Below are 24,357 nucleotides of genomic sequence, written 5' to 3'. Positions count from 1 at the left end.
CACACATCAGCAGAGTTTGCCTTTGAAACAACAGGACACAAGCACCTCACGCCCTGTGATCTCAGTTCTCCGTGCCAAACAAAATGCAGCATCTTTCTCCAGCAATTCAGACAGCAACACAAAAGCCTAAAAGAGATTTGTTAAACTGATTCCCTTGTTAATTCAGTGTTTATTAAATGGTTATAAAGTGTTGTAAGCATTTAATAATCTAGGGAAAAGTTTCTACTTTTGTCTCCACAGGTTGAAGTCAACGTTGGATAAGAACAACCACTTTCCTCTGACTGAATCAAGATCAGATGACAGAACTTTAAAGTGACTAATTAAAGCTTTAGGTTTGATCCCTCAGATTCACGATTCATAACACCTGGTGGTGCATAATGTGTCTCCATCTGTTAGTTTTAAGCATTTTCAAAACAAGCCCTTTTTAAAGTGCAAAAGTGAATTAAGACAAATAAAGGTTTTAATTATAAAGCATTAAATTTGTTGAGACATGTTCTTTTAAATACAAGAAAGCATATTTACCATGACATTAATATTGCAAGACTTAAAAGTGTTGAAATCTGTTTCTATGAATGTAAAACTCAATGCGACATAACCAGTTTATAGTAATAATCTTGTGTAGTGTTGGTATATTTCTGTTAAGGTTTTTAAGTTTTTCTTGATGCATCACTGACAATGCCGGCAGAATTATTTTTTCCTTTGTAATAGATAATAATGTTAAGCAAAATAAGTTAAAAGTTAAAATGTTAATTAAGAAAGTAATGGTAATTTAGTGAAAGTTTAAGTCATTAAAGTTACATTTATAGCTTTAACTGTATTGTTAACTGGTACTTTTCCTATTTAAACATCTACATTGCAAATAGAGCATCATTTCGGTTACTGGCTCTAAAAATAAAAAGGGGGAGAAGAGTGACTTTGGGGCAGTTTTGGGTCAATTTTGGGGAAGTTTTGGGTCACTTTTGGGTCAATTTTGGGGCAGTTTTGGGTGATTTTTGGGGCAGTTATGGCTAGTTTTGGGTCAATTTTGGGGCAGTTTTTGGGGCAGTTTTGGGGCAGTTTTGGGGCAGTTTTTGGTCAATTTTGGGGCAGTTTTGGGACCGTCCAGGACCTTCTAGGACCCCCAGAGACCATCAGAGACCCCCCAGAGACCCCTCCAAGCCCCCCAGGATGCCCCAGGACGCCCCAGAGACCCCCCAAAACCCCTCAGAGACCCCAAAAGACCCCCAGGACCATCCAGGACACCCCAAAGACCCTCAGAGACCCCAAGAACCCTCAGAGACCCCCCAGAGACCCCCAGAGACCCCCCAGGACCCTCCCTGCCCATCCCAGGACCCTCCAGAACTTCCCAAAGACACCCCCAGGATCCCGCAGAGCCCCCCAGAGACACCCAAGGACCCCCCAGACACCACCCCAGATGCCCCTGAGGACCCCCAGAGACCTCCCAGGACCACCCAGAGACCCCCCAGAGTCCCCCCTGCCCCAAAATTGCTCCCAAAACCGCCCCAAAAATGCCCCAAAATTAACCCAAAACTGCTCCAAAATTTCCCCTAAACTGAGCCAAATTGACCGAAAATTGACCCAAAAATGCCCCAAACTGCCCCCAAACTGCCCCAAAATTGACCAAAACTCCCCCAAAACTGCCCCAAAATTGACACCAAAACTTACCCCAAATTCCCCCAAAACTGTCCCAAAATTCCCCCAAAATTGACACAAAACTGCCCCCAAAATTGATCTAAAACTGCCCCAGAATCGACTCAAAATTGACCCAAAACTGCCCAAAATTTCCCAAAATTGACCCAAAAATGCCCCAAATTGACCAAAAACTGCCTGAAAACTGCCCCAAAAATGAAACAAAACTGCCCCAAAATTGACCCTAAATTGACCCAAAACTGACCCCAAATTGCCCCAAAACTGCCCCCAAAATTTACCCAAAACTGCCACAAAATTCACCCAAAACTGCCAGAAAAATACTCCAAAACTGACCCCAAATTGACCCAAAACTGCCCCAAAATTTACCCAAAACTGCCACAAAATTCACCCAAAACTGCCAGAAAAATACTCCAAAACTGCCCCAAAATTGACCCCAAATTGACCCAAAACTGACTCAAAACTGCCTTAAAATTGACCAAAACCTACCCCAAAACTGCCCAAAAATTGACCCAAAACTGCCCCAAAATTGCTCCAAAATTTACCAAAAAACTGCCCCAAAATTGACCCAAAACTGCCCCAAAACTGCCCCAAAATTGCTCCAAAATTTACCCAAAACTGCCCCAAAATTGACCCAAAACTGACCCCAAATTGACCTAAAACTGCCCCAAAATTGACCCCAAAACTGCCTCAAAAACTGCCCCTAAGCTGCTCCAAAATTGACCGAAAATTGACCCAAAATTGCCCCAAAACTACCTCAAAAGTGACCCCAAATGACCCCAAATTGACCCAAAACTGCCTCTAAACTGCCCCAAAATTGACCAAAAATTGACCCAAACTGCCCCGAAAATTGACCCAAAACTGCCCCAAAATTGACCCAAAACTGACCCAATTGTCTCCAAAACTGTCCCAAAACTGCCCCAAAATTGACTCGAAATTGACCCAAAACTGCCCCAAAATTGACCCAAAACTGCCACAAAATTGCCCCAAATCTGCCCAAAATCTGCCCCAGAAATTGACGTAAAACTGCCCCAAAATTGCTCCAAAACTGCCACAAAATTGACCTAAAACTGCCCCAAAACTGCCCAAAATTGACCGAAAATTGATCCAAAAATGCCCTAAAATTGACCCAAAACTGCCCCAAAATTGATCCAGAATTGACCCAAAACTTCCCCCAAATTGCCACAAAACTGCCCCAAAACTACCCCAAAATTAATCCAAAACTGCCTCAAAATTGCTCCAAAATTGCCCCAAACCTCCCCCAAAATTGATCCAAAACTGCCCCAAACATGCCCCAAAACTGCCTCAAAATTGACCAAAAATGCCCAAAAACAGCTCGAAAATTGACCCAAATCTACCCCAAAACTGCCCCAAAATTGACCCAAAATTAACCCAAAACTGCACCAAAATTGACCCAAAACTGCCCCAAAACTGCCCCAAAATTGACCCAAAACTGCCCCAAAACTGCCGTACGGTCCCTGCGGGGCGCTGTCGTGTCTCTCTGTCCGGTCCAGGAAACTGGGGAGTTATTGGGAGGTATTGGGGGGTTATTGATGATATTGGAGAGTATTTGGGGCTTAATTGGGGATTATTGGGGGTATTATTGATTATCTGGGGGGTTATTGGGGGTTATTGATTGTTTTGGGGATTATTGGAGGGTTATTGGGGTGGTTATTGATTATTTGGGGTTATTTGGGGGTGTTATTGATTATTGGGGGCTATTGATTATTGGGGGGTTATTGATTATTTGGGGAGTTATTGATTATTTGGGGGGTTATTGGTGGGGTTATTGGGGTGGTTATTGATTATTTGGGGGGACTAACGATTATTTGGGAGGGGTTTGGGGGGTTATTGATTATTGGGGGGGGTTATTGATTATTTGGGGTGTTATTGGGGAGGTTATTGATTATTTAGGGGGTCCTCACCCCTTTCCCTCCCCATCACCCCCCCCCTCAAGTCCGGCGGGCCCCAGCGGGGGGAAAGGCAGCCCCAGAGAAGGGGGAGGAGGACTCGGACCCTCCCCAGGACCCCCTCCCAGGACCCCCCCGAGGGGTTATTGGGGTACCCCCCGAGGGGTTCCGGCCCCTCCGCACTCGGGGCCCCCCGCCCAATTCCGGGTGCCGTCCCCGCCCCTGGCCCAGGACCCCTTCATGTCCCCCCCTGCTCACCCTCGACTCCATGTTGGGGGGGCTGCCCCCCGTGCAACTGATGGTGAGTGGGACCCCCCCCAAATACCCCCTGGGATTTCCAAATACCCCCCAACACCCCCTGGGACCCTCCTAAATACCCCCAAATACCCCCTGGGACCGCCCAAATACCCCCTGGGACCTCCAAATACCCCCGAAACCCCCTGGGACCCCCAAAAAAACTCCCGAGACCCCCAAATACTCCCCAAATACCTCCTGAGACCCCCCAAATACCCCCGGGACCCTCAAATACCCCCTGGGACCACCCCAAATACCCCCCGGGACCCTTAAATACCCCCCAGGATCCCCAAATACCCCCTGGGACCCCCAAAATACCCCCTGGGACCCCCCCAAATACCCCCCAACACCCCCTGGGCCTCCCAAAATACCCCCCAAATACCCCCTGGGACCTCCAAATGCCCCTCCAAAATACCCCTGGGATCACCAAATACCCCCCAACACACCCTGGGACCCCCCCAAATAACCCCCAGGACCCCCAAAATACCCCCCGACCATCATAGACCCCCCATAGCCCCCCACAGACCCCCCACAGACACCCACAGACCCCCGTAGACCCCCCCATAATTTCCCCCATAGACCCCCATAACTCCCCATAGACCCCCATAAACCCCTATAGACCCCCCATAGCACCCCATAGAACTGCCCATAGTCCCCCCATTAGATCCCCATAGACCCCCCCACAGCCCCTATAGACCCCCTGTCTGACCCCCCAGGACCCCCAGACTGACCCCCCGACTCCCTCTGTGCCCCCCAGGCCTGCCCCCTGGACCCCATGCTGGACGATTCCGTCGTCCCCATAGCCCCTCATAGCCCCCCATAGACCCCCCCAGACCCCGCATAGACCCCACATAGCCCCCCATAGACCCCCATAGACGCCCCATAGCCCCCAATAGACCCCTGATAGACCCCCCATAGACCCCCATTAGACCCCCATAGACTCCCCATAGACCCCCCATAGCCCCACATAGACCCCCATAGGCCCCCCCCCGACCCCACATAGACCCCACATAGATCCCCCATAGACCCTCCATAGACACCCATAGACCCCCCATAGCCCCCCAAAGACCCCCCATAGAACTCCCACAGAACCCCCACAGACCCCCTATAGTCCCCTGTCTTGGTTTGAGGGGAAAACCCAAAATGTTTACCCACAAGCGGGAGGGGGGCCCTTCTCCACAATAACCACGCCACTCTTTATCAAATGTAAGAAAAGGAATTTTAATACAAGAAGGATAACTGTCCCCAGCTGCTATAAATATATATATATGTAGGTATAGGTATAACTATAAACAGACCAGAGCAAACCACTTCCCCAACACCACAGAGAAAAAACAACAACCCCCACAAGAACAAGTTTCCTCCGGGAGCAAAGTTACACTTATGGCAGTATCAGTGTCACAGCCTGGCTGGCAGCAGGGTGAGCTCCCAGATGAACTCTGTGTCTCTTGTCCCAAAGGAAGAAAAAGCAAGCTGAAAGTGTGGAACCGCCGCGTGTCCTGGAAAGAAAGCAGCTGCAAACTCCTCTCTCCTGGGTCACTGCCCCAGCCGGGGCGGGCAGGCCGTGACGGTGCAGGCGGCGGTGAGAGCGGAGCAGGGGCCGGAGCCCAGATGCAGGAACCAGGAGAAACAGCCGCGGCAAGGAGAAAAGCAGCGGCTCAGCCAGAAGCCCCAGCAGTGCCAGGAGAGCAGCTTCCCTCCTGGGCAGCCACCGCTCCCGAGTTCCGCCCAGCTAAGAATGGAAACATGTCCCCAAAACCAAAAGAGACAAACCTGCCCCCACCCAAGCGATCAGCAGGAACTACTTCTGTTTGTTACCTGCTGGCACGGGCAGGGAGTGGCAGGGGAGAGAATTTACATAATAATCCCAAACTACAACATCCCCCCAGAGACCCCCAGAGACCCCAAAATACCCCCCAGAGACCCCCCATAGACCCTCATAGCCCCTCATAGACCCCCCATAGCCCCCCATAGACCCTCCATAGACTGCCCCAGGACCCCCAGACTGACCCCCTAACCACCCGCAGAGCCCCATAAACCCCACACAGACCCCCCTTAGCCCCCCCATAGACCCCCCTAGCCCCCCATATACCCCCCATAGACCCCCATAGACCCTCCACAGACTCCCATAGACCCCCTGTCTGACCCCCCAAGGACCCCCCACTGGCCCCCAGATCCCCTTTGTGCCCCCCAGGCCTGCACCCTGGACCCATGCTGGACGATTCCGTGGCACCCATAGCCCCTCATAGCCCCCCTCCCCGTGCCCCATAGACCTCCATAGACCCCCATAGACCCCCCCAAGACTCCATGACTGACCCCCCCAGGACCCCTCACTGACCCCCAGACCCCCCTGTTGCCCCCAGGCCTGAGCCCTGGACCCCATGCTGGACAATTCCGTGGCCCTGGCCCGGCGGCTCCGGGGGCTGGGCAGACCCGTCACCCTTCGGGTGGTCCCGGGGGGGTCCCCCACGGGTTCCTGAGCCCCGAGTGCCAGCGTGCCGGGGGTCTCTATGCCCACCTGCTGAGGGAGCTGCTGCACCCTGAGACCCCCGCGGGACCCCTGGGGCGGGCAACATGGGGGGCACCAGGAGAGAGAGGTTTGGGGGTCCTGAGTCTGGGGGGCACCAGGAGGGAGAGTTTGGTCTTGAGGGGGCACCAGGAGAGAAAGTCTGGGGGTCTTGAGTTTGGGGGGCACCAGGAGGGAGAGTTTGTCCAAGAGGGAGAGTTTGGTCTCGGGGGTCCCCGGGAAGGAGAGTTTGGGGGTCTCCAGTTTGGGGGTCTCAAGAAGGGATAGTTTGGGGGTCTCAAGTCTGGGGGTCCCCAGGAGGGAGAGTTTGACCCCGGGGGTCTCACGGAGGGAGAGTTTGGGGGTCCCGAGTCTGGGGGTCTCCAGTTTGGGGGTCTCAAAAAGGGACAGTTTGGGGGTCCCGAATTTGGGGATCTCACGGAGGGAGAGTTTGGGGGTCCCAAGTTTGGGGGTCCCGAGTTTGGGGGTCCCAAGAAGGGACAGTTTGGCCCCCCCGGGGGTCTCTCGCAGGGACCCCCCTCGGGGGGAGTCGGGGCTTTGGGGGTCCTGGGGGCGACCCCTAATTTGGGGGCACCGGGACCCCCAAAGTGGGAGGTTTGGGGGGCACCGAGACCCCCAATTTGGGGGGCACTGAGGCCCCCAATTTGGGGGGTTTTGGGGGCACCGAGACCCCCAATTTGAGGGGAATTGAGACCCCCAGTTTGGAGGGGTTGGGGGATCCAGAGACCTCCAATTTGGGGGGCTTGGGGGGCACCGAGACTCCCAATCTGAGGGGAATTAGGACCCCCAATTTGGGGGCTTTAAAATTCAGATTAGGCCTGAAATTGTCGGCTGATTTGAGCTGGGCTGAGCTAGCTAACAGCTGAGCTCTTCTAGCCAATAATATTGTATTCCATACCATATTGCATCATCTCAAAAGGGGTAAGAGCTGGTGTGTGGGTGTGGCTAAGGCAGTTTCTTCACAGCTGTGGTGCCAGCAAGACACTCTGCTGTCCCAGGAGGGATGGGGAGGCCCAAGCCCAGAGCACCAGCTCACCATCATGTTATCTTAGGGAAGTAAAATGTTTGTTCTCAGCTTTTCTCTCTGCTTTAGTCTGTCTCTGAAGAATTGACTTCTCTAGAATGATTTGTAGTTAAAATGGTAGAATTTGTGTGTACTGGGAAGTGGGAAATTATTTCTTGTTATACATAACCTGTGTAAGTGTGTGTTATATTGTGGTGTTCTCTTAATTTTCTTTGTTTCTGTATAAATACATGTAGTTAGTTTCAGCATAGACCTGGTTTGAGGGGTTTGTTTTTGTGGGGTTTTTTTGAATAAAAAGAATAAATTATATTTTCTAACATTCACAACCACACTGTATACACAGTACGCAGGGTCCCACCCCCAGGGGAAAGGGAAAAGGGGACTGATCAACCAGAAAATTGAGAAGAAACAAAACCAAACCAAAAGAAACAAATGAAACAGACAAACGCAATTAAAAACCTCAAGGAAGGGGAACAAGCATGAAACAATCTCACCCAGGACAGGAGAACCACCAACAACCGGAGGGATCAGACTCCAACACCTCCCACCAGCTCCCCAGCCAAGGAAGAGAAAGAAAAGCCTAAACCCCTCCTCCCCTGCTACGTGGAAGACACGTGTGAAATACTTGGAACTTCCTTAGATACAATGGTTACTGAGGAAGCCATGGGTCAAACCAGTACAAAAAGGGGTTAAAATATGAAACTTTTCAGGATAAAGGAGCAAAAGGCAGAAAATTGGGGGAGGAAAAGGAAAAGGGGTAAAACTTCTGAAACATGGGTAGAAATTTCTGCTCACCCCCAAAAATGAGGAAAAATTGGAAAAAGCAGGGAATGAAGGCACTCACTGGCCCCTGAGCTCCCAAATGTGTGGGAGCCCCAGGGACGTCACAGGGATGTCACGACAGGTGTGGGAGCACCAGGGATGTCACAAGAAGTGTGGGACCCCCAGAGATGTCTTGGGACCCCCAAGAATCCTCCCAAGCCCCCTGAATTCCCATAATCACTGGCCTTCCAGAGTCCTCTGCCCCTCTGCCCCTGGGTGGGGAGGGACAGATTGAAATCCAGGTGGTTTTTATGCAAAATGAATGAGCTAAATCCCAGTGGGGAATTCCAGTGAACGGGGAATTCTGGCCCAAACTTCAGGAAGTTCCTGGAGCCAGGAAGGAAAACAGGGAATTAAAGGGATTTTGCCTTAAAATGGAGACAGAAAAATGGGGAACCTTGGAACCCTGATGGGACTCCCAAAACCACTCAGAGACTCCCAAAACCAGTTAAGGGTGCCCAAATCAAGCCGGGGATGCCCAGAGCCCCCCAGTGTCCCGGAATCCCCAATCCCTCTCCAGAAGCCCCAAACCCACAAGATTTCTGGTGGTCCCTAGGGTGGGTCTGGGGTCCCTGGGAGGGTTTTAAGGGGTTTTTTTTTAAGGTTTGGTAGAAAAGGGGGCCTGAGGCTGTCGGGGGGGTGTTGAGGGCTCTTGGGAAGGTTTGGAGTTTTTAGGGATTGGGAGGGCATCCCTGAAGCAGAGGAGTGGAAGGGCTGAGAGGCCCAAACCTCCTCAGGTGATGTCAAAATTCCTAGTAAATCCCAGTCGATAAAGAACTGCTAAAAGAGTTTTGCTCTGTTAAGCAGCAGGTATTTGCTTTTATTAACGCCAGCGGGGAGAAAGGGATTAGCTGTGTATGACCCACTGCTCCAGCTTACACACCTTACACACTTCTCTACTACATATGCAAAGCAATGGACTGAGGAATGTAATACATATACATAGTAAGCCAGAACTCTCATACATGTGCAGTGGGCGTAACTGGGGCGGTGCTTTGATCTGCACCTGCTCAGCTCTTTTCTTCAGTGGATGTCTCGCTCTTCTTCGGCCTCAGGGGTGGTCTTTTCAGGGTTTCTTCCTCACTTAAGCTTTTAACCTCTCCACTGGATGCTCGTTCTGTTCCATCGTTTTCCCCTGGAAAGTCCCTGGCTTGTTTGATCAGTTCTTCAGCTGCTTTAGCTGAATTCTGACTGGATAGCCTTGAATTAAGTTCTATTTTAGGTCTGCTAAGCCTTGTAGCATCAGAAAAAATATACATTTGCAGCTAGTGAATTCCATAGCTTGTAACTGTTCTCATATGCAAAGTCAGAAAGCACCTCCCTCAACCAAATCTTAAATAACTAAAATCTCCAAAGTTATATCAAAGCACCCCCCAAAAATATGCAAGGTAAAGTATCTTATTTATACAATTTTTTTTCCACAGGGATCCTCCCAACCCCTTCAGGGACCTCCTAAATCCTCTCTTGAAGCCAAAAACCCCCTCAGGGACTCCTCAAACCCACTCAGGGACCCCCCAAAATCTTCCCTGGGAGCATAAATTCCCCTTAAGGCCCTCTTAAATCCTCCCTGGGAGCCAGAAACCTCCTCAGGGATCCCCAAACCCCCTCAGGTGATGAGAAATAGCATATTAAGAGTTCCCGCTTGCTTCATGCATATGTATTACATTCCTCAGTCCATTGCTTTGCATACGTGGTACAGTAAGGTATAAAACATGTAAGGTGACACAGCACGGGAGCAGGAGTGGGCCATGCACTGCCAACCTCCCTCCCCTCCAGCGTGAATAAACAAATACCTGCTGCTTAACAAAGCAAAATTCTTTGAGCAGTTCTTTATCGTTCGGAATTTACTGAGAATTTTGGCAACACAGGGACTCCCCCAAACTCTCTCAGCGATCCCTGAAACCCCCTCAGGGACTCCCCAAACCCCTCAGGGATCACTCAAACCCCCTCAGAGACCCCCCCAGCCCCCTCAGGGATCCCCCAAATCCCCTTAAGTATCCCCCAAAGCCCCTCAGGGATCCCCCAAACCCCCTCAGAGACCCCCTAAACCCACTCAGTGATCCCCCAAACCACCTCAGGGTCACCCCCGCCCTTAGTGCCACCTCTTTCCGTCTTTCTCCTGCCACGTCTCCCATTGGCCGCAGCGCTTGTCTGTCAGCGCCCGCAACCAATCAGCGGCCGAGATCGGCCGTTAGGGCGGGGCTCAGCGGAGCGCGGCCCATGGAGCGGGTGAGGGCGGGCAGGACCTGGGGGGACCTGGGGGCTCCCGGGGGAGGGTGTGGGGGGCCCCGGTGTAATTTGAGGGGTCGCGGGAGAGGATTTTGGGGGGTTCCACCTCACCCTCCGCGTCCACCCCGCAGGGGCTCGGCCTGGAGCAGCGAGCGGAACGGCTGGTGCGGAGGAGGTGGGGCAGCGGCGCGGCCCCCAAACGGCCCACGGGAGCCTCAATTGCTCCCCTTCCCCCCCCCCGCCCCCCCCCGATCCCCAAGTGCCCCTCAGTGCCCTCCTCTGGCTCCAGGACCCCCTTGGAGCCCCCCGTTGCCCCCCAAACCTCTCGGGGGGGGGAGCGGTAGTGCGGGGGTCCCCAACCTCCCCCTCTGCCCACAGCCAGCTCCTGCTCAGGCCCCGCACCCGCGGGCCGGAGGGGGCGGAGTCTCCGCTCGGCCCCGCCCCCTCCAGCCCCACTCTCGGCGACCCCCTCGTGCAATGGCGCTTGAGGCGGTGTCGGGGGGAGGAGCCGGCGCTGGACACGCCCTCGGTGGGCGGGGGCTCATCAGTGCCACGTGACCCCCCGGGAGCCCGGCAGTGGCCGCTGTACGGGGAGCGCCGTGACCCGCCGGAGCCCCCGCAGCGAATCAGGAGCCACGTCTGCGTGTCTCCCCAGCGGGGGGCGCCCTTGCCGCAGCCCAACTCCCAGGAGCCTTTGCAACGGGAGCCATGTTTTGGGTCACGTGATGCCCCTGGGGCCCTGTGGGGGGCGCCATGTTGGGGGTCACGTGATTCTCAGGATGCTCCACAGACAATCAGGCGTGGCACCCCAGATGTCCAGCAGTGCCAGCCCTCCCAGCAGGCACTAGGTGAGGGGGATTGTGGATCTGGGGGCACTTGTGGGGCAGTGAGCACCTGTGAGTGAGGGTGTGGGTCAGGGGGGAATTGTGGGACTGGGAGGCACTTGTGATTTGGGGGCAGTTGTGGATCTGAGGGATCACTTGTGGGGCTGGAGGGGCACTTGTGAGGCTGGAGGGGAATTGAGGGTCTGGGGTACACTTGTGGGTCTGGCAGGGAAATTGTGGGGGTAGGGGACCCCTTGTGGGACCAGGAGGGGGCACATGAAGAGCAGCCCCCCTGGTCCCCCAGGACCTCCCCAGGACCCCATCCTGCAGCTGCTGTGGCGCCACCATCGGGCCCTGTGGGAGCAGCTCCGGTATGACCCCCACCCCAAATTCTGGGGGTTCCACCCCTGCCCCTCCCCCCGCTCTCCCCTGACCCTTCTTTGCTCTCCCCTCCTCCCATAGGGCTGTCGAGACCCTCCTGGAACTCCCCACCCAGGAGAGGCCAATAAAGTAATGACACCCCAAAACTTCAGCTAGGGGGAACCCCAGAATCCCCCATTTGGGGGGCTCTGGGCAGGTGGAGGGAGGGGTTGGGGATGCTGGGTGCTGGGGGGTATTTGAGGGGGCACTGGGATTGCGGAAAATGTTGGGGGGACCTATGGGGTGTTTGGTGGTTTGGGCGGGGGGAACTGGGGGTCTATGGGGGGTCCAGAAGGGGTCTATGGGGTTTATTTGGGTATGTTGGGTGAGGGTCTGCAGGGGGATTGGGGGCTCCCTGGGACTTTGGGGAGGCTGTAACGGGCTGGGGGGTTTCGGGGGTGTTTTGGGAGGCCCAGAGGGGTCTGTAGTGGCCCTCGGGGGCAGTGTTGGGGGAAGGCCTCACCTGGCTTCTCCACCTTCACGGCCCACGTGGGACTTCACACCTTCCCCATGCACCTCTTCCCATTGGCCACTGTGCCCACACGTCCCCACTGCCAACCAATCAGCACCCAACAGCTCAGCATTGGGGGTGGTGCCTTTGGTTTATTGACTTCCTGGACTACAGCTCCCACCATGCCCTGCGGCGCAGTTAAAACTGGGGCTGCCCTTCAAGTGCCCCCCGTGTTCCCTCCCAACCCCTCAAGTGACCTTCACTTGCTTCCCCGATCCCTCAGTGCCCCCCAAAACCCTCCAGTGCCCCCAGCTGCCCCCCCGAGCATTGTGAGGATGATGATAGTAACGGAGAGATCACAGCTCCAGGAACCCTTCAGCCTTTAAATAAAACTTGAATTAAAACTGCAGTTGTTGCTGTTGGTGGGGGAAAAGGCCCAGATCCATATTGCAAAGGATCAGTGCCTCAGGAACTGCTCCAGGGCCCTTTCCGTGGTCCCTTTCCTGCCAGGCACTGGAAGCTATTTGTCCTATGCTGGGAGCCAACTGGGGACACACTGGGAGTGACTCAAGTCTCTAGGATTGTATTGGGAGCAACTGGAGTCATACTGGAACCATACTGGGATTGCTGCTGATTCAGGGACCCCTCAAGTGAAAATTAGAATTTCACTTCTCTCCTCCGCAAGAGCAAAGATGGTTCTGCAGGCCCTGCTAAGGGAGGCAGCCCAAGGGTCCAATAAGGCTTAAAGTAAATTTCTCTGTAAGAGATTTGGATAGCAAAAAACCAACCAACCAAAAAAAAAAACAAAAACAAAAAACCCAAACAAAACCCCCAAAAACCCCAGCTAAGATACACTGGGATGATCCCATAAAGTTGCTAAGAAGTTTGCAGAATTTGTGAAAGCTTTGGATTCTGACTAGGAGGACAGGACTTAATGATTTATGAGTTAACTGATATTTTTAAAGGAGGATTCTTTTTCTGACTGGTTTGATTTGGAGTCCCCTCTCATCAGAACAAATCCCCTTTGGTCTGTGTTGGGCAAGGTAATACGTACGGCAATTCCTCAGCCGTGAAGGTCACTGGCTGCAGTGCAATTAAGGCAAACAGAGGCCCAGCATATGTAAACTTCCACTCCCCATGACTGTTGGGTTGCTTGTGGCCAACAGCAGGGTTAGTAGATATTCTTTGTGGCAAGTTTTGAGGCTAGCCTGGTCCTGCCCTCTGTTCCTCTATTTTATGTGACTGGCTAGGCTAAGGAACTTGCCGATTTTTATTACCAGAGTCACTTCTGGTAGTTGGAAGCAACCCCAGTTCTTACCACACATTCATTACCTCAGTTTCTCATGAGTCTGATTATAATGTTAGCAGTTACCAAGACACTATTTTATGCCTTGCTTCTTGCAGCTGCAGCTTCACCCAGGCACTGAGATCTCAGCTTCTCTCGCAAGGAGTAGATTCTTAATGCTTACTGTCCTCTGGTGACTGTAAGAGAATTTTGCTTTCAGGTTATTTTAAACTTTGGATATTCCCCTTGGCATTTCTCCACAGGACCTATATGAGGGGGTTTCACAGGCTTTTTGACCTGGTTCTTTGGGTCCACCCTTTTTCTATAGTTCACACTGCTTTTTCAGTAATTAGCAACACCTGATAGGGCCCCTCTCATTCTGGTTTTAGGGACTTTTCCCTCTAAGTTTTAATTAAAACCCTATCTCCTGGAGTAAATTTGTGTATCTTTATTCCTAGACTTACCATTTTGGGAAGCAATCCCTGTTGTCTGAGGTTTTCTAACTATTGTTGTAGTATGCTCTCTGAGGTACTTGTCACCCAATTCCAGAGTTGGAGATGGTGCATTTCCGAGGCAATGAGATAGGACAGCCCAATAGCATCTAATAGGGAGATATGTTTAGGTCTTTTCTGGGGGCTGTCCTAATCTGGAAAAGTGCTAGAGGCAAGCACTTTGTCCAAGGTCTATTTCCCCTTCTTCTGAGGGTTGTTCTCCCTCTTTTATTGCAGTCCACAGTATTTTAACTTTCTGTTTCTGCTTCTCTTCATTCTTCTGTACATACACTTTTTGAGCCTCTTTAACAAAACATTTAGCTCTTTCTCATACCATTCTTCTATTTTTTTCTAATTTAAAAATGTAATCTAGATTTATTGGTTCTTTTCTCCACTCATACAGTATTATTTCAGCTTTACTTTTCCCTTGGGTCCATTTTGATCTTTCTCACTTACTTAACATTTCTCCCAAAGGGCTGTTTAGGGGAATATTTAGGGTTTTCTTTGCTTTTCTCTTTACTTTCTTTCCCACCCATTAAGGTGATGGTCAGTGATACTCCCTGTAAGCAGTCGCAATACAAGGAACACGAGGTCGCTTGTTACAGCCCCCTGTCTGGGAGAGGAGACACGCCTTTGTTGCCCTGACAAGGAACCAGAGACACCCCCTGTTACTGCCCCCTGACTGGGGACCAGAGACATCCTCTATTATAGTACCAGTTAGTAGCAGAGACCAAAAAGCATAAAATCTTTAATAATTCATTCAAAGGAGTAAAACAAGGGTAAATTACTTAATATTTGATAAAACAGGTTAGCAAAAGAGAATAAAAGAACCAAAATACTTAATATTCTTAAAGGATACAAAAGGATTCAGTATAGTTGAAATATAGTTGATGCTGCAGCAGTTCCTTCCTATCTCTGATTCTTACTCAAGCAGACAGGCCAGAACTACCAGGATCAGCAGAAGCTGGACGGCCTCCATGCTTAGCAGGTGTCTCTGCGGAGCTAACACAGGCTCGGTGGAAGGATGGGTGTTGCTCAGCTCTCCCACTCCTGGTGTTCCTATTTATCAGCTATCCATTATACTACGTAGGGCCAGGACGCAGTATAAGGTGATGCCTGGGAGGCAGCCAAACGCCACCTGTTAATTACATAAGTGGCAACAATCTGCTCATGCTCATCTCTTGGGTAGTGGTCGTATGACCCCTGCACACATGACCTTCCTCCCATCATCAGCTTTCTCAACCCCTGTACCAACCTTCACCATTGTGTTCCCAGGGTATTTGTATCTATCTTTAGATGTGCAGCTAAGAGAGGAACACAGCCTTGATAAAAGAGAACATCTAGTGTCATACAGTTACTTTGTACACTACTTTGCCTGGTTTCCCAGCATGTCATAACTACTTTCTCACCCTTCTATGCTCCATTGATCATCTAAATTAAAAGTACTTTCTTTATATTCGTGTTTTTCTATAACTTAGCAAGGGGCAAGGCCAGACATAGACCAAAATAATAATATCATCAATATCCTCCTCCTTCTCCTCCTCCTGCTTCTCCTCCTCCTCCCCACCACCACCACCCGGTGCTGTCGCTGCCGGAGCCGAGCCGGGCCCTTCCCAGTGCTCCCAGTCTGCCCAGCCATCTCCGAGCGCCTCACAGAGGGCTTCAGGTGGGGACGGCACACAAGTGCTGCTGGAGGCTCTCACCTCAGTTCTCTTTGGTTTGTTCTTCCTGAGCTCGGCAAAAGCAACTTTTGGAGATTTCTACAAGTCTGTCCCCTCCTCCACTCGGCCAAAGGGATTTGGGGCAGTTTTCCCTTTTTGGGTCAAATAAAACCAATGCACTGAGTCCTGCCAGGACGCCGCAGCTCTGCAGCCTGTGGAGCCTGTGCTGGCCCTGTGCATGCCAGAGTGCTTGTCAGAGAAACAAAGAGAATAATCACTAAGTGGTTAACTGATTCCTAATAAATTGCTCTTAATCAAAGGGCAGGAGAAAGGAGGGCCCAGGGCTCCTGCTGAGCCTATGCTGGTTCTACAACTCTGTATTTGTATCTATCTTCAAATACATCTGGCATTTTACTGATCCATTTTCAATATTTTGTACCTCTTTAAATGATATTTTATTGATTCTCTTAAATATCAGGATCAACACCTTGATCTTTTATTTTCACCATTTTTGGGAGGGAGAGTGAGAAGGGGTTTTTCCTTCTCGGTACTTGGTGCTGTGGCTCCTTGACTTTTCCCCTGGGTTTCCTTCCTCTGGATACAAACCCCCTATCCCCGGCCCCTCGGTGCCCCTCCCTTGGACATCAGGGTGAGTCCTCCCCACAGCTGTGGGGCTGTGGCAGGGCAGGGAGCTTGGGCGCTGCTGCCAGTTCACCCCAGCCCAAGCCAGTGCAGGGGTCAGTGGGGTTTTGGCTTCATGCCCCTCCTCTGTGTCCCCAGCCCTGTGCTCTCCCCAGCTCTACTGGGACATCGAGGACCAGGACGGCTCCATGGTCTGAGGCCAGGGGGGCAAGCAGGGGCTGCAGGGGGCCCCCGTTCCCCTGGGGTGAAGAGACTGGGGGATCGTGTCAGCTGGGCCCTCTCAAATTGGTGGGGGAGAGGAACTTGAGGGGGGTGGTGATGCGGGTGGGGTAATGCCACCCCTCAGGTCCTCAAGAGCTGCTCAGGGTGGGGAAACTGAGGCAGAGATTGAGGGAGGAGCACCTGGGTGGGCTTTTCTCAAGGCTGTGGTTGGGTGCTGTCCCACTCCCAAGCTGGGACCCCCTAAAGGGGGAGCAGAAAGGACTTTGGGGACACTGAGCTCCTCTTGCTGCTGTGCAAGAGTGTCTGCAGGGCTTTCAGTGGGTCTCTCCAGGGGGCTTTGCTTCAGGACACCCTGCCATGACCTCTGCAGGGGTGGGAAGGTGACAAGGGCTCCTAAGCCTCCCCTTTATTCCATATCCCTTCCCCGGCCACAGGATCTGGCATTCCAGGACGTTGGTGGGTCCTTGTCACAGCCTCCGCAGTGTCCCTCCTGCCTCCTCAGGACCCTGATGGCCACCCTGGCGCTGTCCCTTGGGCTGTGCCAGGAGTTTTCCCTATGGACTCTTTGTGGGGGGTGGTGGAGGCAACCTGATTCCCCTTCCCACCCATCCCTGATGTCCCTGAATGGGCTTGGCATCCCCCACTCCCAGTGTCCTGGTAGGTGGCAGACAGAGGACTATCGGTGGATTATTGATGGCCACCGATACGGTGAATGGGGGAGGCGCTCCTAGGAGCAGGGCTCAAAGAGCAATAGTATATGCTCTAGAGGGACAAGCTCCTTCGAAGCTCAGGGGAGGCTCCTCCTGCTCCCAACCCGGTGACGATTCCTCGAAGGAAGAGGTCCACATGAGTTGAGAGTCCACGAAGAGAAGAGAAATTTATTGAGGTGTCCAGACTTATATAGGGGAGCATGGGACTTTCCAGAACAGGGACGGAGTGAGGAGAGGAGACAGGGAGGAGCGACACACCTCATTGGTCGGTATGCAAATTAGGGGGAGGAACAAATGGAGAACCAATAGGGGAACCGGGTTTGAACATAACCATATAAGGGAAATGGTGCACTGCACCAAACAGGGGCCAATCAGGAGAGGGTTGGCGGGAAAATGCCCTGAGGGTCTGTGGGAAGGAGAAACCTGGACAGGGATGACTAAGGGAAAAACAACTAGGGTAGCCATCTTGGGGTACATAGCAATCAAACTGGGGAAATGTCCATGTAACTCCTAAAGCCCCCATCGTCCTGATTCAGCTGCTTCCGGGGTTCTCCAGGTTCTTGGACCTCCGCGTCCTCATCCACCCAGCGCTTATAGTATTTTTGCCATTTGATAAAGTCCTCATCGATCAGGCCTCCTCCAACATCTGCCCCTTTTTTATTTTGTTGTTGCTGCGCTGTGAAGGCTTGAGGTGATGATGCAGCTCTACAAGAACGTGAACATTGGAGAAGGCAAGGAAGAACCCACATGAACACGAAAATAACAATATAATAACTGTAATAACCACTATCTTTTTAACGGTTTCAGACCATCCTTTAAAAGGAAGCCAACTAAACAAATCATCAAAACTGAAACCTTTTTCTTCTTTTAACTGATGAACCATAGATTTTAACTGGGAAATATGCGAATGAATAGATCGAGAGTTATCTGAAAAATTCATACAACATAATCCTTCAAACTCTTGGCAACCATGGCCATTAACTAACAACAAAAAGTCTATTGCTGCTTGATTTTGGAGCAACGCCTTTTTATTGTTTTGAGTATCTTCTAGGAGCTCTTCCAGAGCTTCACTAGTTGCGTTTGCTTCTTTGGCCAACCAGCATCCCATTTTGGTGAGTAAATCTAGGGCATGTTTTGTCCCAATGGCGGGAATAAAAATACTCCCAGCCAGATTCTTTCCTGGTGACCAAAATTTCATATTAGAATCACATCCTTGTACAAATTCATGCAATTGTCCCATCTTTTGGAGAGGGTGATGTGGTAACGGTTCATTTACGAAACCTTCCTCAGGTGCCACTTCCTCCTCTTTAGTCATCACAGGTCGTTTTCCACCTCTTAACCCTACATGTCTTTTTTGTCTTACGGAACTCTTATGAAGGTGTGTGGGTAGGTCAGAAAGATCCACAGTTTCTTTTAATTGCGAGTCGTTTTCATTGATAAACTTGGCTGGATTATATAAGGTAAGTCTGCCAATGGTACATGGACCTCCTATTGGCAATGGTGGGATCACCTTCCACGCTCTTCCCACAAAGGAGAAAGAGACTTTTAGGCAACCTAACAAATGTTGGCACGGAAGGCACTGAGAAAGGAGCCTCCTTTTCACACCAGAAGCTAAGATTGAAATAAACTCCTGGTGAGGAAACATTAAAATAAACCTTGTCATAATTTCTTTGTTTTGGCTTAAAATAAAAACACATAGGGGATCGCAATGTACCCAGAATTTCCAATTCTTCTTGTCTGTCTCCTTGATATATCTCAAACTGACCCCACTGTTCCGGCAACGACGGAATTCCCACCAAACAGGTCTTAAACGGATTTGATGGGTCCGTAGTTGACAGACAGATGGAATCTGTCTTCAAAGTTTGGGCTAAATTAATCCAAATATTTTTTGATGCCAATAATGCCCATGTAGGCACTACCGGATTTTGAATAGATCCAATTGTAGTTGTTGGTGTCTTAACAGAAAAAACCTGTGACGAGCTTTTAGACATTTCCATACGCAATGGCAGTGGAACTTGTCCTTTCGCTACTATAATTATGCCACCCGATGTCATAATTATCCAAAGAGCGAAGAAAGACCCCAGTCATCTTCTTCCTCCAACGTTGCCCATCCCTCCAAGGTGTCCTTCTGATGAAACCTGATGCACCTAGACGGGATCCACCGGGGGCCAGACCCTGTAGAAACACATGCATGGCCTCTGCCCCATGTGAGTAATGGTACAGGGCCGACCCACTCTCCGGTAGCGACATCACGAAACCATACCTTTGCTTCTCCCGTTTTCAATTTTTCGACTCTAAAGTGCCGCTCAATTGGAGAGCAATCATCGTGTAGCCTATTCAAAAAATTAAGGATGTATAATGCTTTATTCAATCTTTCTTGCGGAGAGAGCTCTGCTGCCGAACTATTCTGTTTAGTAAGCATGTTTTTTAATGTAAGATGAGCTCTCTCGATAAAAGCCTGCCCCTGGGGTGCGTGTGGAATTCCAGTGGTGTGTTTAGTGCCCTAGAGAGAGAAAAAATCTCTTACCGTAGAGGAAACATAGGCTGGACCATTATCTGTTTTTACTTGCTTCGGGACGCCCATGATGGAAAAGGCTGAGGAGAAGTGTCGCTTAACATCTTTAGCTTTCTCCCCAGCATGGGCTGTAGCAACTATGAGTCCCAAGCAGGTGTCCACTGACACATGTACAAATCGCAGGCGGCCAAATCGTGGTACATGTGTCACGTCTGATTGCCAGAGGTCAAGCGGGTGCAATCCTCTCGGGTTGACCCCCTCCTGAGGAACAGGAGTGACCTTTTGGCAATCGGGACACGTGGACACAATGGCCCTTGCCTGGGTGACAGATAAATTGAAGTTTTTTCTGAGCGACTCAGCACTTTGATGAAAAAATTTATGAGAAATTTGTGCCTGCTCAAATGTATTGGGAACTGGAGCCAAATTAATCATTACATCTGAATTAGTTGCTCTATCTGCCACCCTATTTCCTTCTACGATAGGTCCAGGCAAATCTGTATGTGATCTCATGTGTTGGATGTAGAACGGATGCTCTCGGCATTGAACTGCACTCAAGAGTTTGCTGAACATCTGGAATAAAATCTGGTTAGAGATGTCTTTGAGGTAGCTATTCTCAATCCTTGTTACAACTCCTACCACATATGCAGAATCCGAAACAATGTTGAGCGGCTGAGGGAATAAATAAAAGGCTCTTAATACCGCTGACAACTCTTACTAATTGTGAAGATCCGGAAACTGAATGGACATCCGTTTTCCATCTTAACCCTTCAGTCCATGCAACGACCGCTTTGCCTGTTTTACCGGATCCATCTGTAAAAACAGTTCGTGCATGCGGGATTGGTACATGCGAAAGCATAAACTTAAGTCTGGGCTGAGAAACAGAAAGGAATTGTAAGAAAGGGATAGAAGGTAAGTGGTACAAAATTTTCCCAGTGAAGTCTGCCATGACAACCTGAAAATCAAAGATATGAACATCAAAATACTGCAACTGGGATTTCGTTAAAGGTAAGTAAAGAAAATCAGGATCCTTCCCAATTAGGTCCCAAAACCTCAAGCGCCCTTTGTGGCAAACTTTGGCAAGCATTTCAGGAAAGGTGGTAATTGTCTTCTGGAATTGAAAACTGAGAAAAATCCATTCCCACAACACAAAATCCTTATTCACAATGTCTATCTGTCCCATTACGGCATAAGGTTGTCGTTGTCCTCTGAAGACAACCAAAGCGGTTGGAGACCCAGATTTCATCCTCCTAGCTTGGCATGAGGAGATGCGATGATTGATTTTTTCTTAAACTTCTCGTGCTTCTTGAGTGAGGACCCTGGGGGAGAACAAGTCTGGATCTCCTTTTAACAGTTTAAATAATGGTGCCAAAAAATCGGTCGATAGTCCTAAATAAGATCGTACCCAATTAATGTTGCCCAATAGCGTTTGTAGTTGATTCAAAGTCCTGACATCACTCGAAATTTGAATTTTTTGTGGAGCAAAGGTTCGTGATGATAAAAGCAGTCCCAGGTAACGCCAAGGTGCAGTTGTTTGGGTTTTATCTGGCGCCACCTCGAGACCTGATGACATAAGCGTGTTCACTACTTCATTATAAACTTCCTTCAATTTTGTAGAATGGTTGGCAGCAATTAAAAGATCATCCATATAATGATAAATGATGGTTTCAGAATATTTAGATCTTACAGGACTCAATATTTTGGAAAGCACAGATTGACAGATGGTTGGACTATTTTTTATACCCTGGGGGAGAAGAGCCCAATGGAATCTTTTGGTTGGCTCCTCTGCATTTAGTGATGGTATAGTAAATGCGAACCTGCGGGCATCTTTCAGGTGGAGGTAAATATTGAAAAAGCAACCTTTAATATCCATGATCATAATGGGCCAATTTTCTGGAAGGAGTGCTGGGGATGGTAGTCCCGACTGCAATGGACCCATTGGTTCTATTATATTATTTGCCTCCCGCAGGTCATGGAGAAGTTGCCATTTCCCCGATGACTTTTCGATAGTAAATATGGGGAAATTCCACGGGCTATCAGTGGGGACTAACCTATTTTTTGCCAATTGTTCGTCAATTAATTCATGTAAATGCCGCAATTTTTCTCCCCTTAAGGGCCACTGATTCACCCAGACCGGAGTGTCTGTGGTCCAGGTGAGGGGAGGAGCTTGCGGTGCCCCAGTGGCCCCCATTACAAATTTGGAATTTTTAATGTAAGTCCCCACTGGGAGATGACATCTCGCCCCCACAGGGTAACCGGGATATTGAGAATGAAGGGTCATGACAAAGCCAATCGACCCTCAGGCCCTTCAACCAGGAGAGGGGAGGAACTTTGCCGAGGGATTTGAATTCCCCCTACCCCCCGGATATCTATTGATGGTGAGAAAGTGGACCTGTCTTTTGGCCAATCTTTTTCTGCTATAATGGTAACATCGGCCCCAGTATCCAACAGGCCTGAAATTTTAATTTTTCGATCTCTATTGAGAAAGGTAATTTCACATGTTAACATTGGTCTTTGTAATGTTACCAACTGGGACCAAGCTGCTTGAGCACATTCTTCCACGGGTGATGAAATAGGTATAGGTAAAAGTTGAGCAATGACATCTTCTTCACACAATTCGACCGGTACAAAGGTAGGCTTAATGAAAACTGAAACAACATTAGCCTCAAACAATTTAACCAGAGCAGGTATAACCACAAGACCCAGTTCAATCGCCTTCTGCGTTCCTGTAACTAAAAAGGTACCATTATAAGTTTTAGTCTCTGGAACAATCAATAAAACAGTTTGAAAAGTATTATCATTCAAAATCACTGTGTTGGTAACTGCCAACCCCAGGTGAGGCCCACTTGTGACGGTTTTCCCTCCGGAATTGGTGGCAAAAGGTGGCGAGTCGCGTCGTTGTTGGAATCCTGGGCAACTTGTGTCCTCACACCGCCCTGTGCGCTCCGCGGACCGTTTCCCAATGACAATGTTCGCCCCTGGCGATCAAATCGCGAACGGCACTCCGATGCCCAATGCCTTCCCTTTTTACATTTAGGGCACAGGCCTGGAGGTGCGGGGCTTCTAACTCCAGCTGCTTTTGGACAATTGGTTTTAAAGTGTCCAGTTTGCCCACAACCACAGCACTTGGCCTGGAATGGTTGGACTGTAGCAGCTAAGGCGTGGGAAACCTCTTTTGCCACTTCCTTAGCTAATTGTTTATTGTTCTTTGCCATGCAAGAACCGAAGCTGTTACCCATGGTTATTTGGGCTTGGGCCAGGGTATTGGCCAGTTTGTCTGTAGCAGTAATGTCCTTACAAGCCTTAACCATGTCTAGGGGCGTAGGATCTTTGAGCGCCCGCAGGACTGGCTGGCACTGTGCATTTGCATTGGAGATTGCTATTTGTTTAAAAATAATATCTTGAACATGTTTTTCCTTTGTTTCTCTAGATATAGCCTCTTTGAGTCTCTCAGTGAACCTCATGAAAGGTTCGTCCAGTTCCTGAAACACAGATGTAAATGGTGGAGTGACTTGAGAGGCTTCCGCGATTGTCTGTAATGCTTGAAATGCGAGGTTTTTTGTTGTCAGTAAGTCATGAGTATCAATTGTCATTTGTTGGGCATTATATGCCCATCTCCCAACACCGAAGAGCATCTCAATGGTGTCTGGGACCGGCCTGTTGGTAACACTGGCCGTCTCATGAGCGTATTTACGAACATTTGCATACCAAGTGTCTAAAAACATCGTGATCTCCATGTTGTTCACCAATGTCCTTGCTAGGTCTTTCAAGTCATTAGGTGTAAATGTAAATGCTTGTAAAAGTGCGCCTATGACTCCCATTGCATATGCTGATGAGAGGCCATATTCCGCCACTGCCTTTTTTGCATCTTTTATTAAAGGAATTGGTAACGGTTCCCAATGAGGCTGATTAGCACCATCGAAAAACACTGGGAAAGCTTGAATTGCTTGGAGTTCATTTGGATCTTTGGCCTGTAACGCAGCTCGCTCCATTCGGGATAAACGAGCTGGCTGATGGCAAGCGACTGAGAGGTCTGTTGTATTGGGTGCTGCCATCGGAGATTGTCCTAGTTCAGCAGGAGGGACCAGCTAACCCTGTGTGGTGGTGATCAAAGCTGTGTATTCTAACCCCTCTATTCATTCCCCAAGGTCAATGGGCCATTAGCAGCAGCTGCCCAGGGAGCCATTATCACTTCACACCCAGCCTGAGGAGGGCGGAGCTGCTAATGGGCCATCACCAGCTCAACACCCCCTGGCTCCCAGAGTTAATCACCCATTGTGTGAGTCCCCGCCCAGGGGGAGGGACTGAGAGCTCCCTGAGGGTACATAAGGGGTGGGTAAGAAGACCTCGGGAACTTCTCGTCGGATCCAGAGCAGCAGCAGGACCTCGACAGCAGGAGATCACCGCTCTCGCCCAGACCACAGCCCTCGCCTGCACCAACAGGTTTTCCTTTTCCTTTTGCTCTGGACTTGGGGGAACCACAGGGGTCTCAGCACAAGGGCAAACAAACCCCCTTGGGTTTGTGCCCCAGGACACTGGGTTATACTGCTGGGGTATTGTGAGTTGAAAGCAATTTCCCTTGTGTGTCAGTGTTGTTATTGTAATATTATTATTAAATTTTAGGTCTGATTTATAATCTCTCTCGTGGTGAGTTCATTTCCCCTGCTGGTTTACCTTCAAACCAGC

At 50.1% G+C, this 24,357-nt stretch overlaps 1 protein-coding gene across 1 annotated transcript; it reads left to right on the top strand.

Moving 5' to 3' along the window:
• Positions 1–10,424: 10,424 nt before the first annotated feature.
• On the top strand, positions 10,425–11,927 carry LOC139680745 (uncharacterized). The gene is made up of 5 exons (XM_071573634.1): positions 10,425–10,453; positions 10,585–10,628; positions 10,832–11,301; positions 11,582–11,648; positions 11,740–11,927. Exons 1-5 carry the CDS (start codon positions 10,445–10,447, stop codon positions 11,789–11,791), a joined length of 642 nt encoding a protein of 213 aa, XP_071429735.1. The 5' UTR covers positions 10,425–10,444; the 3' UTR covers positions 11,792–11,927.
• Positions 11,928–24,357: the final 12,430 nt, after the last annotated feature.

The sequence above is a fragment of the Pithys albifrons genome, chromosome 19 (genome assembly GCF_047495875.1).
Source record: "Pithys albifrons albifrons isolate INPA30051 chromosome 19, PitAlb_v1, whole genome shotgun sequence".
Lineage (NCBI taxonomy): Eukaryota > Metazoa > Chordata > Aves > Passeriformes > Thamnophilidae > Pithys > Pithys albifrons.
The sequence above is the reverse complement of the archived record's forward strand: the minus strand, read 5'-3'. Positions and strand labels throughout refer to the sequence as shown.